Here is an 18665-nt window from a genome sequence, read left to right on the forward strand (position 1 = left end):
GTTTTTACTAAAAATATGTGTTATCATAAATTTATATTTTAAAAATTCAATTGATTGTAATAAATAACAATAATAATAGCAAATTTATGTGGATCGCCATTCACTGTCTACGTTGTATTGTTTTACACCGAGCTTGTGGAATTTCTTGAATATCTGGTGGTCCAACTTGCTCGGAAATTCTCGAATCCCGCGGTTAATAGGCAAGATAAAGTTATCGAGCCCCGACAGCCGCCCCGGGAATTCGGAGCGCGAAACACCGAGTGAGGGCTGTATTCCCGCGAGAGACAAAATTCTACATTCCATATGCCCAACACAGGTTGTTTTTTTTTTTTATATATTTATTATTATTATTTTATTTCATTGCGATTTTTTTATCCGTACTCATTCCTTTTTTTTTTCTATCTCAACATCGGTTATTTAATGAAATCCTCAAACTCATGAATATTTTTCCATTTACATTATATTTAAAATAATAATATAGCAATTATATATAAGAATAGTATGTATATTGCACCATAAATTATTGAGATTTATTATAATCAGTATTGTATCGCAAACGTGTTCGACATAACTTAACAAAACTAACTGCATGTCATTCATCAGTGTTATACTTCGCCACGAGTTACGGTTTCAAGATATATATATACATACATTTCCACAGCTATATCTATATATATATATATACATAACTCAAGGATGTGCAGTTGCAAATGCTCACGGAGCTCCGCGAAAACTTTAAGTTTAAGCACTAAGTGAAGCCCCAGGCGACTAATAGAATGGGAACTCGGGGAATCAGTCTAACTCTATCTATGAACTCAATGGTAATTATTTTGATAACGTAGAAATGTCACAGTATCGTGCATTTACGTTAATTGAGAAACGCCCAACTGACTCATAATAACAATAACAGCAAACACACAAATGCGACCCATTTGTAAATTATTTATGCTCATTCACCTTAACTTATTATTTCATATTTTTCCCTAACTAATAATTTTAGTGTTTTATTTATTTATTAAACTTCTCAGAATCCTTTGATGAAGTTTGTATACAAGATACGAATAAGGGTGTGACTAAGAAGCTTATTACTATTATTATTATTTCCTCATCATGCGATTGGATTATCGTGTAATAAGTAGAACTATATTATCAAAGTCACGTACGACTCATGTCGATGTCCACACATCCAAATATATACACAAATATATTTATACTAAAATGACTGAATATAAGGGCGATCGTAACAAAAGAAACGGAATCGGTAAAAAAAAAAAATGTAATATAATTTACTGTACGTCGTTATACGTCGAGTCGATTCCCATTGCTTTGATAATAATACATATTTCTGCGTCTAGATATAGCAAAAGATACACCAACTCATACATATATATATACGATATTGTTAGTATCGCATTTTATTTTTCAAGAATCATATCAAAACACGCATCATTTTCCTACACTAAAATGTTCACTTGTCACGAACGAGAATCCATGAAGATTTTCGCCAACGATAATATATTTACACGTACATATATTTATGTAGTATACATAAATTTTGTGTAAATGTGTGTATGCGCTATGAGGTATAGAGTAGTGTATTGTGCCTTATATACAAATGGACTTTCCTGCGATACAGATCAATAAAATAGGATGTATATGAACGCGTCAGAACGACGTGCTTGTCGAAATGATGAAATACGAGAGCAGTAGGTTGGGGACGGACGCAAGCACGATTAGGTAATTATAGCGGTGATCGAATCCGCCAACGATTCGCAGCATTCCTATTTCCAATCGTCGATCCGTCACTGCTGACTCGTGAAACGTCGTGCAAATCCAACGGATCGTTGACTCTCACCGATGCTCAATGCTCGTGTTACGCGTGGTATCATCGTGGTTCACAACATTGTTAGTCTATATAATATGCATTATCGGCTCTGTCTTTACCTCTCGTTTAAATTTTTATGGATTATTTTATTCGGAAATTATTTATGTCGCCACAATTACATTGTACTTTAATGGAGGGTCAACGTCTATAGAGAGATACTTTGGAATAGTGTCAAATTAATTTACTGGCTTTCAGATTATTTTATATCCGACATATTTTAGATACTTATTAACGGGTTTATAAATTAATGTCTAGGTAACTTCAATTAGGTCAATCGATATACGAAATTGAAAGCGAACTAATGGATTATTTAATTTTTTACATAAGAACCATTCTACTTCGATTATACTTTTTTTACTTTTTTTTAGGTCACTGTAATATATATTTGTATGTATGTATAATTATTACAACCACAGTTACTGGAGCAATTAACCCTACACTGTAAAAAGAGCGGTGTTAAAAATGGACTCGTTTTAACTCCGCCTGGTGTAAAAATGAAATTACACCGGTGTAGGAGGAGTAATACACCGGTGTTAAAAATACCGGTGTTAAAGCGGGGTAACCGGTGTAAAAGCGGAGTAATACCGGTATAAAAGCGGGGTAAATTGCGTCCGCTTGGAGTATTAACTTTAAAGATTATAAAACACAAACAATATCAGTTCTTTATGAAAAGGAATAAAAAATATCGTTTTTTAACAAGTATAGTGATCGAGTAAGTAAAAATATTCACAAAGTAAAATATTTTAACACCGGTAACGAATATCTACACCAGCGACGGCGTTATTTTAACAACGGTCTAGAATATTTACACCGGTGGCGGCGTTATTTTAACACCGCTTTCGGGGGTAAATTTAACACCGATAATTTTAACACCTACACCGCTTGGACTTACCCCGGTGATTTTTTACAGTGTAGTAACACAGGTTTGAGCAAGATCTAGAGTAAGTATCTTGAGCCAGACCCTTAGCTGCTAGTGTCTTTTTCTACGTATGTGTCTTTCGCAAGATCGTGTATCAAGAAACCTGTGTCAAGATTTGTGGGTCTTGCTCATGGTACCGTACGCAAGAATATTAAAGATATCCTGAATACGGTGCAATGAAAAAGTGTCTGACGCATTTCTTGCACCAGTAACTTACAGTAGGTACTTTCGCGTGGTTTGCTCAGGATCTGCTCAAGACTCAAGGTCAATTTTGAGCCTTGAGCAGATCTTGAACAAGCCATGCGCAAATATTATAAACCATAGTCTTCCTCCAGAAATGAGTTATAATCTGGCACGAATTCCTTGTCTAAAGCTCGTACTAGGCTTGCAATTTAAATCTGGTCACAAATATCTGCAGCAAGACATACGTAGAAAAAGACACTGGCACCTATCGATCTTGAGCAGACTTGCCCAAGAATTGAAAAAGATTGTTCCCATATACATGGGAAGTAGCTCTTGAATACTTTATTTCGAAAATTTCACTGATTATTTTATTGATTACGTCTAATGTGAATAATTAGTTTGATGGCTTAACTGAGACTGATGAACATAATAAATAAGTATAAACAGTGACCTGAAACAGCTCGGTATAAAATAAAATGTGTTTTTTATCCACAGAAATGGCACAAAGAAAAAAAATAAAACATTACAGTAATGAAAATGAGAAATGAATATCCTGGGCTCGGTGTGTAAGAGAGAAAGATAAATAGAATATATTTAAAAAGATAAAGAAAAAAAATATAAACTAGAGGGAAAAGAAAAGTCTGATTAACAGAATGAAATATTTAAAGCGACCTCTCTAGTACGCGTCCTCTTACTGCGAAAAGAATACATTTACGCGGGAAAGTTACTGCTGTGTAAAAATAAAAAAGAAAAAAAATAATAAAAACAAAGTAGAGAGGAAGCGAACGAGGAAAGGAAAAATAAAATAGAAACAAGGCTTTCAATCTCATGCATTAGAAATATTGTTTTTCATGTCGGCCATGAGTGCCATGCTTTGTTGATGCATAATTTATTTCATAACTCTTTGCCACAGCGTAATCCAAGTGATATAACTGAGTTTCGAGGTGAGAGTTTTGGTCATGTAAATTTGATCGAACCAAGGTAGTGGATGTGAAAGCGAGGGTACAACAGTCGTTGAAAGGGATGTCGTATATCTCTGGTTAAGTTAGATCTAACTTGAATATTCCCTCGTCACTCAACCTAAAGAGCCGAGAGAGAAAGGGAGAAGGAGCAAGAAGCTTTTCCTCTCACCATGTACCGAATAGTTTAACTTGTAGAGAAAGGATAGAGAGAAGACTTGGTCTCTCAAAGTGCTAGATACAGTCCAAAGTGAATCCCTCGAGTAAGGACGACTACTCTTACTAGTGTAGTAAAGCAAGTTCAGACTCTAGACAGATGCATAAAGTGCCTCCTCACGCATACATGCGGTCACTTTGAATTACAAATGAGAGAGCATTGGTACATTAGATGTTTCGAGGATATATATCTACGTCAATTAATTGTCACATGGTACGTTGCCACTTCTACCTATATTAATACTAATATACATTCCAAAGTACTCAGGACAGGAAGAATAGTTAGATGCACACAGAATTACTCATTAACTCCACTTCATCCCTAAAACAATTTATGTCCAATAAATTACTCATTTATGGCAATTAAGCTCTCGTTATTTCAGTTTTAATCAGATGAAAAAGAATCGTGGGTAGATTAAATTGATTGAGTCGGGTGATATATTTTGTTGGATGCTGTAATTTTATATTTAAAGTGTCTATTGAAATTAACGAGCATTACTTGGGTCGATATGAACTATGCCAAGACAAATGTTTATGGGATAAAAAAGATAGTATAAGAGAGGATGTAAGAGGATATATCCCTGGGATTCGCGTTGTCATCCACGAAAATAAACTGCAACTAAAGGAACTTCTGGTCTCTTGTTCTGCAGCCCAGCACAAGTGACTCCGGGTCCTGTGTCGTACTATATAATACTCTGGTGCTAGAGGTTGAGGATATGTCCTTGTTATCAGTCTACCAGACTCTTGTTGAGCTACTTTTGTATGTTTGGATTTCAGTTTTACAACGGATAAGAGTAAGTCTTCTTCGGGCATTGTTAAACCTAGAGTAATATGTTGCTCCCGGTTCAAAAAACTATTTAAAAAAAAATATACAACAAACCTTTTATGAAAATCTACAAGTCAATTTTAATGTAAACTGATGTTATCTGACAATGATCATAATAACAATAATATGGCAAAAAAAAATATTTTTTTTAGTTATAAAAATTTTCCTTCGCTCAATTGCCTACCAGAAGTTGCCAACTCACCATCCTCTGTCTTCCTTTTTCATTAATAATTTTTTTTCTCTCTTCGTTTCTTCTCCTCCTTCTATTCTAACTCGTTGTCATCGTGCTTTATTTTTTCCCAAGAAGACAAATTGGCGCGGGTCATTACAGTCGCTGAAAAACGCGAATGAAGACAGATAAAAAAGTTGAGGACGATAGCGATAGCGTATCCAGCAGTAGGATCCACCGAGGGGTAGAGTTTGTCGGACGGGTGAAATACCTACAAGTAAAACTTGCTTTAACCACGAAGCTTTTTCGTAGAAACTAATACAAGCACTGCACTAGTATGTAGTATAGAAGAAACACAGGCGAGATTATGAAGGTAGAAGAACTCTTTACTCTATTCAACTCTTTACTCTCTCTCTCTATCTCCGTCTTTATCTCTTTTTCTCTCATATCCTCATTCACTTCCTCAAAATTGCTTTTAAAAGATGAGTATCCGGCAAATTACACGCTTCCTTCGTGTTATGATGCAAGAAACTTTTATAAGGTTCAAGGTTATCACAAAAAAATACATTTATCAAGTTGTTTTCAACTGCGTTACCCCTTTCAGTTAAATGATTAATTATATATCTTTAAAAAATAACAGTTACACCAAAACAATAACTCTATTGTATGTTTTCAGCACTTTAATTAATTAAACTGACATCTTAAAAAATTCACTAAAAATAATTATACCCTAATTAATTTAACCAAACAATTAGCAACGTCATGTTCATAAAATTTATTATTGAGTTAAATTATCAATGGAAATATTTGAGTTTAAGTTTAAAATGAAATATTAGCAGTGAAGGCGGTCGCAGTTTGATAGTCAGGAGAAACAACCAGTGCTTTAAGATTGACATAAACCAAGTGAGCAGCAATAAAGAGAAAAGACTGTAGAGCATAAAGCGAAAGATAAGAAAATCTCGTAGAATAACACATACACCCGCTGAACGACATTTTAATTATAAGTTTTCCCGTAATCTCTTAATTGTGTTTTTGAAACAACGCCTTATCTATAATTACATTACGCTTTAATATTTTCTTCAGTTTATGCGAAAGTCAAGTATCACATGCAACTAATCCCTCTACTCTATCCCGGGACACGAATAAGTTAATTTTATTTCATTTTTAAATACTTTATTATTATTATTTTCGTAGAAATGAATATTAACCGTGAGAACATTATCAGTCACTTTATTAGCAGGATAACGCTAAATTACGATACCTACCTACAGTTGGTGGGTATTCATAACCATCCGAGAGAAATGTGTTGTGACAAATGACTGTAGTTTGTCTCAGAGAAATGCCGCACACAAACTCAGTTACATCCGGAAAATACTCAAACTACTGTGAATAATTTCTAAACGCATCCATCATACTCCAGTGCAGCGACATTTTGCTATACTGAATTTCTCCTCTTTTCACGTAACTCACAACCCAACTAACCAACCAAACCAAACTCAAACCACCCATCTAACTATATACATATTTTTATCTATAGATGTAGCCATATATTCCATTTCCAAAGCCGCACTCTCGTTTTGTGTGAAAACGAAAAAGTTTAATATAAAGTACTGTCGTCACACTATAACACGCATCTGTGTGTGTACGTGCGTGTGTGTGTGTGATCGACGTCGCGACAAAGTGGACTAGGTGTTTTTTTTCTTTCATACATATCTGTTATACTATACTCGGTGGTAGTCGCACAGTAAGATATAGTCCAGTATAGTAAAGTAGAGTGTAGTGAAAACTTGAATATATACATATCAACTTTATACTACTGGGATAAATAAAGTATTACGAGTTTCCCGAAGTAAAAGTGCCCCAACATGCTTGGGTCAGACAACTTCCAAGTTTTTCTTATCGAATGCATGGACTTTTCCACAGTGCATTCCATTTTCTATGACAATAAAAAATAATAACAAACAAAAAAAGAAATAAAAAATATATATGTGTATAAAAGTTTCACTGGTTGATATGGATACACATGACAGAAAAGTGTGTGGATATGTGTACGTAAAAGATCAATTGAATAAATATATTCGGTTAGATTTGCACTCATGTGGGACGACAATGATAGACGATGATTTCGATATATCATCAATAGCCCAATGTGTGCACTGGCATCAGCAGCGAGACCCGAGCTAGTGCCAGCGTGCTCAAACGAGCACGAGTTTGCACACAGCTGCTCTAACTGTAAAATTCGCACGGATGACTAAATGCGTTTCGCGATTCGTCCCAAATATTCGACCAACATTTGGCTATACAGTTTCACGAGTATTTGTGTATATGGCCTACTCCCTTGCCGCGCTTTCCCGTCTCCTGAAAATGATCCCGCTAAACATGGGACTATCGCGAGTTAAAAGGGTGCGCGGGTACGGATGAGTGCGTGAACTTATCGATCCACTCTAAAATACACTAGTAACTAGCAGACGTACTCGTGTTGTAAACACCGTACAATTGGAAATTGCTGATTTATAGTCTACGGCTTTTCCAAAATTACGCTCGTACATACACGCCGCATTACAACCAATCGAATGTTAATACTTACTGATTAAATATTCCCTTCCTGTGTGTATACACGCGGAAAACAGTACAATGATACTCATAAAACAGAACACCGTTGGTTATTCGCCACTCTGTAAATAATAATAACAATAATAATAACCATAGTATAGTAGTAATAATAATAACTCCCGATAACGATAACTTTATATTAATTAATTGTTTTATTTAAATTTATTTTACATATTCAACCGATACGGGAGGGAATATAGAGTATCAAAAATTCATAAATTTCTTCCTGAATTAAATTGTTAGTTATTATTATTATTATTCTCGTGGTTAATTAATTTAAAAAAAGATGTTTCATTTAAAAATATTAGACAATAACTTTTTTATTACAATTTTCCGCTGAAGTGGAGCTTAAATAAAAATGTAAAATCAAGGATTTTTAATCTTTGGATTTTCTTTTGAGCAAGCATAGTATTAAGGACACAGTGGGTTGAACAGCCGGATAAGAATCGGCAGTGGGCACGATATCAAAGTTATGACGAGAGGGTTACAGATTAAAAGGTATCCTAAAAACGACCGCACACTGTTACAATTTATATGCCTATATCTATACAGTACATATAGATATGAGACTTGGGTTGCAGTAGGACTTGGAATGGAGCCAAGGAAGCCGCAATATTGTGGCAGTGGTAGGCACCAGGACGGGCATTGCTTCCATTCGGGTATTCGTGGAGGCATGGAAACAAGAAAACTTGAAATTCCGTGACGTCGATATCAACTTCACTATTACAGAGTACACGTATATATTTTTTTTCATATATATATAGTCCTTAAGCACCGAATACACATTTTTAAATTTTATACAAAGCCAGCAATACATGTGTTTTGTGCACTACTTATGATCTGGTACTCCGTGAATGTCCTGTCTGCACAGCAGATTGTCTTGCACTTACTAAGCAGTTACTGTAACAAAAGTCCAGGCTGATTTACGGCCTCGGAGTGCACAAAGTTGCTGGTTTAGTTCTGGTGCCAATGCTCCAGGGCATTGTTGTATCAGATTGCTTGCTGGCTGTTGTTTGAATCTTCAGATATGGATGGCCATCCGGTTGACCGTTTGCTCGAGAAAAGAAAAGATGCCCAAGCAAACGGGCGAGCGTATCATTTCCGGTGTTTTGTGTCGATGGAACCCATTTTTAAAAATAGCAATAAAGTTTACAAATAAATAAAAAATTATCAACGTCAAGATGAGTAAAACACGAGAGAGAAAAAAAATGTATATCAACTCGAGGTTATTTTATATAAATTATTGTAGATAATGTGCATAAAAAATGAGTCTGCACTCGAAGAAAAATCGGGCAAGAAATAATCTTGGTTAAATATTTTTTATAGACGTCATTGTGTCCATGTTATCTTAACAAATGATTGATTGTATAATCAATTTAATAGTTTTCTTTAGAAATACTGAAGCAAGTAAATTCTGGGATGCTTGACGTAAGACATTGCCGCTTGTAAACTTAGTCGCAAACTTTGCTGAGACGATTTCCTGTTTTACTATACGAAAGAGACTACACGACTGGTAGTACAGGAGAGACATGAGACGAGACGAGACGATACTGACAACGACAAGCAAGAACGTTTACTGAGGAACAAAGTTGTGTGGCTCCTATAGTTTTCAAATGACACAACGTTGTCTTGACTCAAGCCGTGTTGAGAATTATTGGTTAACAAAAGCCCTTGAGGTTATGAAACTTCCAATACTCCGACTAGTACTTTGTTACTGAGTATGTGTGTCATAGCGGACGTTTTCGAGAGTAAGATTATTGTTTGAATAAGACCCACAATAACGCTAAAGATGAGAAACGCGTTAAATTTATGAAAGGAGTGAAACAGTCGCTTGGAAGTAAATGACAAAGAGCTTATCTATTGTTCCGAGGTGGCTGTCTATTGAACGGAAACCCGCCTTAAGAGAGGATGATGCTGATAAAAATAATAATATTAAAAAACAATAATAATCATAATAAAAACTTAAGTCCACGAGACGCTTGGTTTGATGCTTTTCTTCGAGGGTAACAATCGGGTTGATAACATTTTGTTTGAGAAAATCTATTGACCGAAACCCGCGTTCTTTTCAATCCTTTCAAATGATTGATATTTTCTTTTGTAGTAACGTTGGTTAAAAATAAAAATCCTTCGTCATATACCGAGACATTTTCCTACAAGTTGTCTGTTTTATATATATATATATATATATTTTTTTTTACTTTTTACGACAACAGAAGTTATTTCTTTTACATACAAAAGAACCAGAATATTTTTGTTTTGTACATTGTCTCTTTGTATCAACTGTCGTGATACAAAGCAGAGATGAGCCTTTGTTAAAGGGAATGAAAATAGTAAAGAGATGGTACTGCGTATCTTAATAGAGATAAAATGCTCAATGTATATATTTGCTAAATAAAATGCCAAAGTTTTTCATCCGATGGCATCATCAAAGCGGCCGTACGATTTAACCGGTGACAAGTTACTATATCGTTTACTTTATACAGAAACACCAGGACTTAGCAAAAGATCAATGCCGTCTTGGTCCTTGGTCATGTCCCCGTAAGATGTTTTACCGTTACTAGTTTCTCTTTATACCAGAGCTCTAGCTATCTATTATATACATATATATAAAGCCGTTTTTCCGTTTCTGACTCGTTTCATCCATGCAGTTACTGTCCAAGCTTATTTGAAAGCTCGAACTAGTTTTTGCTGGATTACTCTCATCGTCAATGGATCATACAAATACGTAATTCAAAGGTTTTATATCCAATTTCACTTCTATCAAGCTTTTTATCCGCTCGAAATACGAAAATGTCATCTTAATTATAAATAATGAATAAAAATAATACCATAAAATTTTTTAATCCGGGTACTTAGCAAAGAATATCTTCAAAACCGTCATAAAAATTCAAAGCTCGATTCCATTTAATTTATGTTGTTTAAACTTTTTTTATAAAAGTTTAAATTGAAATTGGTTAAAGTGTTTTTGATGAAAATGGTATAAAATTGATATTGTAAAAAGTTTTTTGTACGTAATGAAAAAAAGATTACAACTGAATGACCTCGATTATTTAAAAGATAGGTCTTGAGATTCGAGCCGGTACTCGGAAGAAGTTCTGGAAGACAGGCGACTGATTCTCGATATCGATTCCGCCCTGTCGAGTGTGACGGATTTAAAGTTGTAGGAAAACGGAATAGTATCTATAGAGGAGTTCGATCAGTTTCGTAAAATTGAAACCTTGCGAGATTGCGTTACCGTGAATTCAAGATGAATTTTATACTGCAATATAATAGTAATAATAATAATAATAATAATGAAAAAATTTCATTTCATTTTTTAATACTTTAATGGATTTTTTACACAAATTTTTACCGTACTCGTAAAAGTTGATTACAAATTATACTTTTTAAAATTTAATTTAATTTTACAGCCGCCAAATTGGACACCGGATTAATTTGTTCGGCAACTGACATTACATAACTTTTTACATAATATTAAAATAATTATGCGTGTTAACGAAATAGCACTTTTGACAGATTTAAATTACGTGAAAAACTTTTTTTCATAGATTATAAATTTAATCCCACTAAAGTTAATTACTTTCAAAATCCATTTATAACAAGTTTTTATAACATAAAACCCGTCTGTATAAATATTATCTTATTAAATAGATAGATAGAGCCGTTAAAATGTGTAATAATATCTAAGAAATATTCTCACGTGTCGGTCATATTTTCCAATCCCACTGGGATAAAAACCCACAAAAAAGTTTACCGAATCCGTGAGCTGAAATACGGATCAAAAACTCCTTAAAACAGAGATTGAGATTAATATATTGATTGCGGAGAAAATAACAATAACTAAAAGTTCATGTACTTAATCCTAAATTGTTGATTGTTCATTAAAATTAATTAGGGGAAGAGGGGGGGGGCAAAAGTGGGTAAGGTAGGCAAAACGGGGTACCCCCAAAATATTATAAAAAAAAAATTTTATATTTTTAATGGTTCTTAAACATTTAAAAATCACTTTTGTAAATATGATTGAGCGTTGTTTTGAATTTTTTTTGGTACACTTATTCAAAAATCAATTGTCAGATGAAAAATATTGATGACGTTTGTTTTATGATAAAAACGATTAAAAATTTATTTTTCTTCTTTTGTATTCAATAATCATGTAAAATATAATTTTTCTTCGTGTAAATTACTTGCAAAAAAATTATCTTAATGAAATTCATTTAAAATCCAGAATTTTTTTTTTTTTTACTTTTTTTAGAGGGTACCCCATTTTGGTATCAGGCGTTTTGAGCACCTGACAAAATATCCCCGACAAAATATCTCCGGACAAAATATCCCCATGAAAAGAAAGCAAGAATAGTGAAAGTGGCAACTATTACATAATAATATTATGGGGGATATTTTGTCCCCATAAATATCCCCATGAAAAGAAAGCAAAAATAATGAAAAAAGCCAAAAAAACTGACACAAAACTGGGGATATTTTGTCAGGTGCTCAAAACGCATGGAACCCCCTATTTTGTCCGCAAAAATGAAAAATTTATTTTTTCGACGGTAACTGAAAATTTTTTCTATTTACTTTGAATTTCATTAAAACAAAAAAGATTTAGTGTATTTGAGTCCTCGAAAACTCGGTCTTTCCTTAAGTACCCCCTTTTGCCCCTCCCTCCCTTAATGTAATGGGACCTAAGTCACCTCCGCCGACCGGAAGCCGATTCCTCACCCTTTTGGGCACACTCGCGCTGCGAAATCCTTTCTTTTCTACCATAACACGAAACATTGAGCAAGCTCAATATTGGCGGATGTTATAACCCTTAGGATCAGAGATCCTTTGCGTGTGGGTGCCGAACCAACAGCCACTACGAGTCCGTGCCCATCAAATCCTAGCTTCGGTTTACCTTAGCCAGCTTGGATGGATTTGCCCATAGTACCAATTCCATGTATTGGTCGACATACCACAGTTGGTCGAGAGGGGGCGTGGTTTCTTCCCCTGCCTTCCTGAGAAGACACCCAGTTGATTGTTCATTACACCACCAAGAAGTTTAAGTCTTCGACGTTTAGCTTTAAATCGATAAAATTTATCTTCCTAATTTAATCTTCTAGCCACTTTCTATTAAGTCAATCATCTATCAAATTAGCCGCGATCTTACTCTCAATATTTAATCGATTAAATTATTTATTTGAGGATAAACACGGATATCAGTAGAGTTACAAAGTTTGAAGCAAGTAGTTAACTGTTAAATTAGTCCGACCTCCTAGCTCTCTTGTTTAGTACTCGTCTATTGATCCTTTTAAATAAAAGATAATAAATTTATCGTAAGCAAATGTCTGGTTACTTTTAAAGTGGATTGATCTCTCGTCAAATGCATCGTTTACTCGATAAAACTCTACCAGTCCAATTATTTTTTCGGTTGATTTATTTCAAAGCTCGTCACTAGACTGCGTAGTGCCATCTACCAAGTTGCTACTACATATCACTTAAATTTTTTAATCCTGTTAAAAAATAACGCATCCGGTTTTTCATATAAATGAAATACTAAATAAATATTTGAAATCAATATTGATATGGATATTTTATTAAAAAATTTTAAAATTAAAATAATACTGGGAATTGTTATCAATATTTATTGAAAACAATCAAATATAATTTTGTGATCGTTAAAAAATATTTACACACCGCGAATAAAAATGTTTAGTTTTTAAATAAAATATCTGAAAAGTAATAAAATAAAACAATAATATTTTGTTCAAATAAACAAACCGTGATGATGAAGAGTTTCTGTGATCCATGAAAATTAAACTGTCAGTTAATAATTAAATGCTGCACAAATATCAAATGATGATTGAATAATTAAATCACAATTAACACAAAATATAAAATATAAACAACAGTAACTTCCACTCAGCTTTTAAATAAATTTGTTTCCACAAAATAATCCGATACATTTGTATAATTATATATTTTTTTCCGTCTCTTTTTCATACGTTTTATTTGTCAATCCGTTAATAAATCCGTAATAATTAAATACAATTACGCTATTATTATTTTTGTGCGTGTAATTATAAATCGCGTGGTTTTGTAGCCGTGAAATTCGCGAAACAGCTGATTACCAAGGGTTGCAAATTTGGAATAACCACGTGCTGCCATCTTGCGAGGGGATGATTAACCTGAATGGTTTATTCAGATACAATAAATTTTTCGGGAAAAAAATCTAAAAATAAATGAAATTTAAATGAATTTTAAGTTTGTAAATAATAACATTTATTTAATCAATTTTACATCGTGATAATTTGATGTTTCGAGTACATAATCACGTTTCAAATATTTATATTTATATTTATAGTTTTATATTATTTTATTATGTATAATTTACTAATAAAAACGATTAGTAGATGTCAGTGATTTTAAATGTTTACATAGCAAGTGTCATTGGTTCGTCATGATATATATATATTTATATATATAGTCGTTATTATTAATTCAAGCTTTTGTTATTGTTATTATTATTATGATAATAATAATTATTATTCATTCGTTTGTTCAATTATTATACATGACAAAACTCTATAATGTCAATTTAAATTCAATTCCTTATTTTGTTTGTGGTTGATTATAAATTTACATAGTACATGTTATTGATGATAAATAATATTAATATTACTATTATTATTTAAAACAGTATTTTTTTTTTATATATATATGCATTGAAGTATAGGTAATATAGTAATCACAATAAGGCCACAAATTTCGTTTGTCGAATGCACACATACATATAATTAAATATCTGTGCGTTATATTAATGTCCAGATGTGATATGACAATTAAAATTATGTTTGTTCATTTTTTTTAATAACAAAAAAACGAAGTTAATTTCTTTTTTTCACTCGATACAATTCCAGGGAAAGCGTAAATTGGCAATTGTGTTCGAGCAATAGTCATGTGTTGATTGGTTTTGTAACTAATCACAAAATAAATTACTGTGTGTTTATGTGTGTGCGTGTGTATCTGTATTGTGTGAGTGTGAGTGTAAGTGTGAGTGTAAGTGTGAGTGTGAGTGTGAGTATTTCGTTTATTTCCATATTCTGGTACAGTAGCAATTTAATATTTACTTTTACTATATTATTTTTAAACGCTTAAATAGCCGCATGCAATTTAGTCATTTACAGACTCGTATTTCACGTACTAATGAGCGGCTAAACGGATCAATATGAATGAATAAATTAATTTTGATATAAAATATAAATATAAATTGACAAGTCGTTAAGTTGATTAGCAAATTTTTTTATGCTGACTTTTTATTTCTCTTTTTTTTGCTTAATAAAAAAAAGTTAAGAAATAATATTTATAAGATCACTTGTAACTTGGCTCGCTTCTATTAGGTTAATTTTTTTTTTATTGTTATTCATTAAGTATACGTATAGTGTAATATATATATTAATATTAAGCAATTTGATTTTTTAAGGCAACTGCACATTGTTCCCACTATGATCCATAGGGACAGTTTTATTTATAGTATATTTAAATATATATATATATAGATTTTTAAATATATTTTTTATAAGCTCATACATTAAAACAATAGCCAAATCCAACAGTACTCGAGAAATATTAAAAATATTTTTAAAAAACTCGAACAATGTTGGAGTTGTGTTAAATATTTATTAAGGAGCTAAAAATAAAAGTTGAAATTACAAATGACTATTACAGTAACAAATTAGTAATAAAACTAATTGCAAATTAACATATCTTAATAAATTTTTTAAAACAAGAACAAAAAAAAAATAGTGAAATTAAGTTTGATAAATATTTAAAATCATAGCGAGATAAATTTCGTATTATTAAATACGTCGTTATTTATTTATTGTTATTTTATTTTTCACACGTATTATATTCTCTATAAACTTAAATCCTCGTTTATCAATTTCCTCGTCATCAACACTCGTTATTTTATTTTTTTTTTAAATATACTTTTTTTTGATGTTGCTTTTATTTTATATTATTTTGCCGCGAATTTTTCATTCCGAGAGCTTCTGTTTGGCGCACTCGGGACAGATGATGTCGTCGCCGTCAGTTATGAATCCACGTCCGACTAGTGAGGTTTTGCATCCAGCGCAGATGAAGCAGTCATTGTGCCAATGCCTGTCCTCGAATGAGATAAAACGTGTGCCACCGATGCCTATAAATTTTAAATAAATACCTCAAGTTGATTAATGGAAATAAAATAACTATTTTTTATTTTAAAAATTTAACAAATAAATGGCAAAATGGGCCCAAATTTAAAAATCATAAACTAGACTGACAATTCTTATATAATTACAGTACAACCTTATAAGTTACTCGGCGATAAGTTACTTGCCCTCTATTCTTTTTCGCTCGACTCGAAATGGTACCCCACTCCGATTCCACTAACGAAGTTTTTCGGTTGTCGTGAAGGAGATTGTCTCTGTAGTCTTTTTATAAGATAATCAAGTCTGTACGTAGATAAATGACAAACACAAACACGACGCACACATATACAGAAAACCGAGCGATTACCGAGTAAAAGATAGTAGAGGAAAGCCATTTCCAAGAAATTATTCCCCTACAGCCCCTAACAGTAACTCATAACCAGGTTGTACTGTAAAATTTTTACAGTTCATGTATAAAAATAAATTTCACATCGACAAGATTTATTCAAATAATAGATTCTGGAATTGAGGGGTTTAATAAAATACTATCAAGTAAAATCAATTAAAGTTTGAAAATTTTTTCAAGTTGACCCATTTTGCCCTACAATATTTTTTTTTACCAGGGCCATATTAATACCAAATACTTATTCGCGAACTAAAAATAGTAGAAGTGAAAAAAAAAACTCGCGGCCCGATGAAAAATGTTTAGATCCAAGCATATATGATTGGATCCAAACAGTCAGATATGCTTGGATTCAAATTTTGGCGCGATCCAAGCGGATCCAAACAGATCTGACAATATCGAAACAGATCAGGTACTGAAATTTTTTTAAAGATGCCTACTTTGTCCCTCTTTTCCTGCATTTTAAAAACTTAAAAACTAAAAAATTGTAATTTTATTACTAACCAGTGATTGGTTTCGTGCAAGCTGTACACCTCTTGGCAAAAAGCTCGCCAAAGCATTCAGCACAGTACGGCTTATCATCGCGTGAAGTAAATCGCTGGCCTGCCAGTGAATTGTTACAATGGCTGCAAGTGAAACAATCTCTGTGCCATGGTTCGTTCTTGTATGTTACGCCACCGCTGGTGATAATCTGCGTCAATGAAACAAATATATAAATACCACAAATAAATATTTGGATTAAATTACCATAAATTTCGAGATCGACAATAAACGAGACTTGGGTGTCCACATGTTTATATATTTAATAATCACCCAATTTACATAAACATTTACATTATCAAAAATATATATTTAAACAATTACCTTATTACACTTGACGCAACGAGTGGCAAATTTATCCTCGTAACAACCGGCACAGTAAATTTCCTGCTCGCGCGGAATGAAGCTCTTTGTACCAATGGGATTCTTGCATACGACGCAGCAAAAACATTTCTCGTGCCACTGTCGAGTCTTGTATTCCATCTTCTTGGTACCTAGCAAACATAGAAACAACAACAACACCCAAAGAGGTGTGTAAATAAACAGAATAACTTTGTATTTAATTAAAGATAAACGAGATAGTACAAATACATCTAGACTAGTGAGTGTAAATGTTCAACCCACAAGATGGGTCAAAAAGGGCTTGGTCTAATGAAAACATCTTGTAAGTTTAAATAATTCATGTTTACGTATCTCTTCCTTTCGGCGTTATGTCTAGCTCTAGTATCAATTTGCAATATTATTTTGCGCTATCTCTACGCTGTAAAAAAAAACGGTGTAAGCTGGCGGTGTAAGTGTTCAAATTTTGACGTTAAAATAACACCGCCACTGGCGTGAATATTCTTTACCGGTGTTAAAATATTTTTTGGTGTAGAAAACATGATACTGAAGTCAGCAGACAATTAAAATTTTTTTGAGTTTTTTTTTAACAATTAAATTTGAAAAAAAAAGATTCTAAAAATATGCACATGTAGAAAATTAAAAAAACTACAAGTGCAATTTTTTTTTTAAATTTATCGTTTTTTAAAAAATCCAAAAATTATTAGACGCCGCCTGACTTCAGTATCACGTAGAAAACTTTTACTTACTCGATCACTACAGTTAAAAAGTGTTTTTATTAATTGATTAAACTATTGGTGATTGAAATACTGGGAGTAAAATTTTGTACATTTTAAATAAATTACGTATAAGATAAATAATTATTTAAATAAGTACATAGCAAAATTGAAATTTCTTCCAGATAATACTCATTAAATTTTTTTATATGTAATACATTTTTTTCTAATTTCTATACGTGGAATTTTTTTTATACCGATTTAACACCGTCTACACCGGTGTTATTTCATGTTAACACCGCCTGGTTAAATTAACTCCAATTTTAACAGTTCTTTTTACAGTGTATGATAACGATAACAAAATAAAATTTTTATTATTTTCATTGCTATGTAAATTAATAATTTATCATAATTAATAGGTAATTTAAAAAACTATAATACGTATTAAAAAGCAATTAAAATGTTAAGATTGTCACCTACGCATTATAATAAATACTTGTTTGTACATAGCACGTGCCTATTATGGAATGCGAATCATTAAAGATTTAAATTGGAATCAGAGAAACAGATGCATCAATAAGTGATACAATAAATCACAATTTTTTTTCCATTTTTATTTATCGAACAAGTGCATGAATCCGATTGACCTGAATTTTTGGAACGCTGATGTGAAAAATCTGTAAAGTCGTTTTACCGGTTCCATTAACAACATATTTGCCTTGTACTCAACCCATA

The 18665-nt window shown here is 32.6% G+C and overlaps 1 protein-coding gene across 9 annotated transcripts in view; it reads right to left on the reverse strand.

Annotated features, from left to right (window-relative positions):
• Positions 1-14001: 14001 nt before the first annotated feature.
• Positions 14002-18665, reverse strand: part of LOC130675335 (four and a half LIM domains protein 2-like) — a 53750-nt gene continuing 49086 nt past the window's right edge. For all 9 annotated transcript variants that reach the window (XM_057480927.1, XM_057480925.1, XM_057480924.1 and 6 more), the window contains 3 exons: positions 17200-17369; positions 16840-17026; positions 14002-15940 (listed from right to left, as the gene is read on the reverse strand). In XM_057480927.1, coding sequence (XP_057336910.1) covers positions 15780-15940; positions 16840-17026; positions 17200-17369 — 518 coding nt within the window. In that variant the 3' untranslated portion in view covers positions 14002-15779. The remainder of the gene's footprint in view (positions 15941-16839; positions 17027-17199; positions 17370-18665) is intronic.

This window comes from Microplitis mediator, chromosome 10 (assembly GCF_029852145.1).
Source record: "Microplitis mediator isolate UGA2020A chromosome 10, iyMicMedi2.1, whole genome shotgun sequence".
Classification (NCBI taxonomy): domain Eukaryota; kingdom Metazoa; phylum Arthropoda; class Insecta; order Hymenoptera; family Braconidae; genus Microplitis; species Microplitis mediator.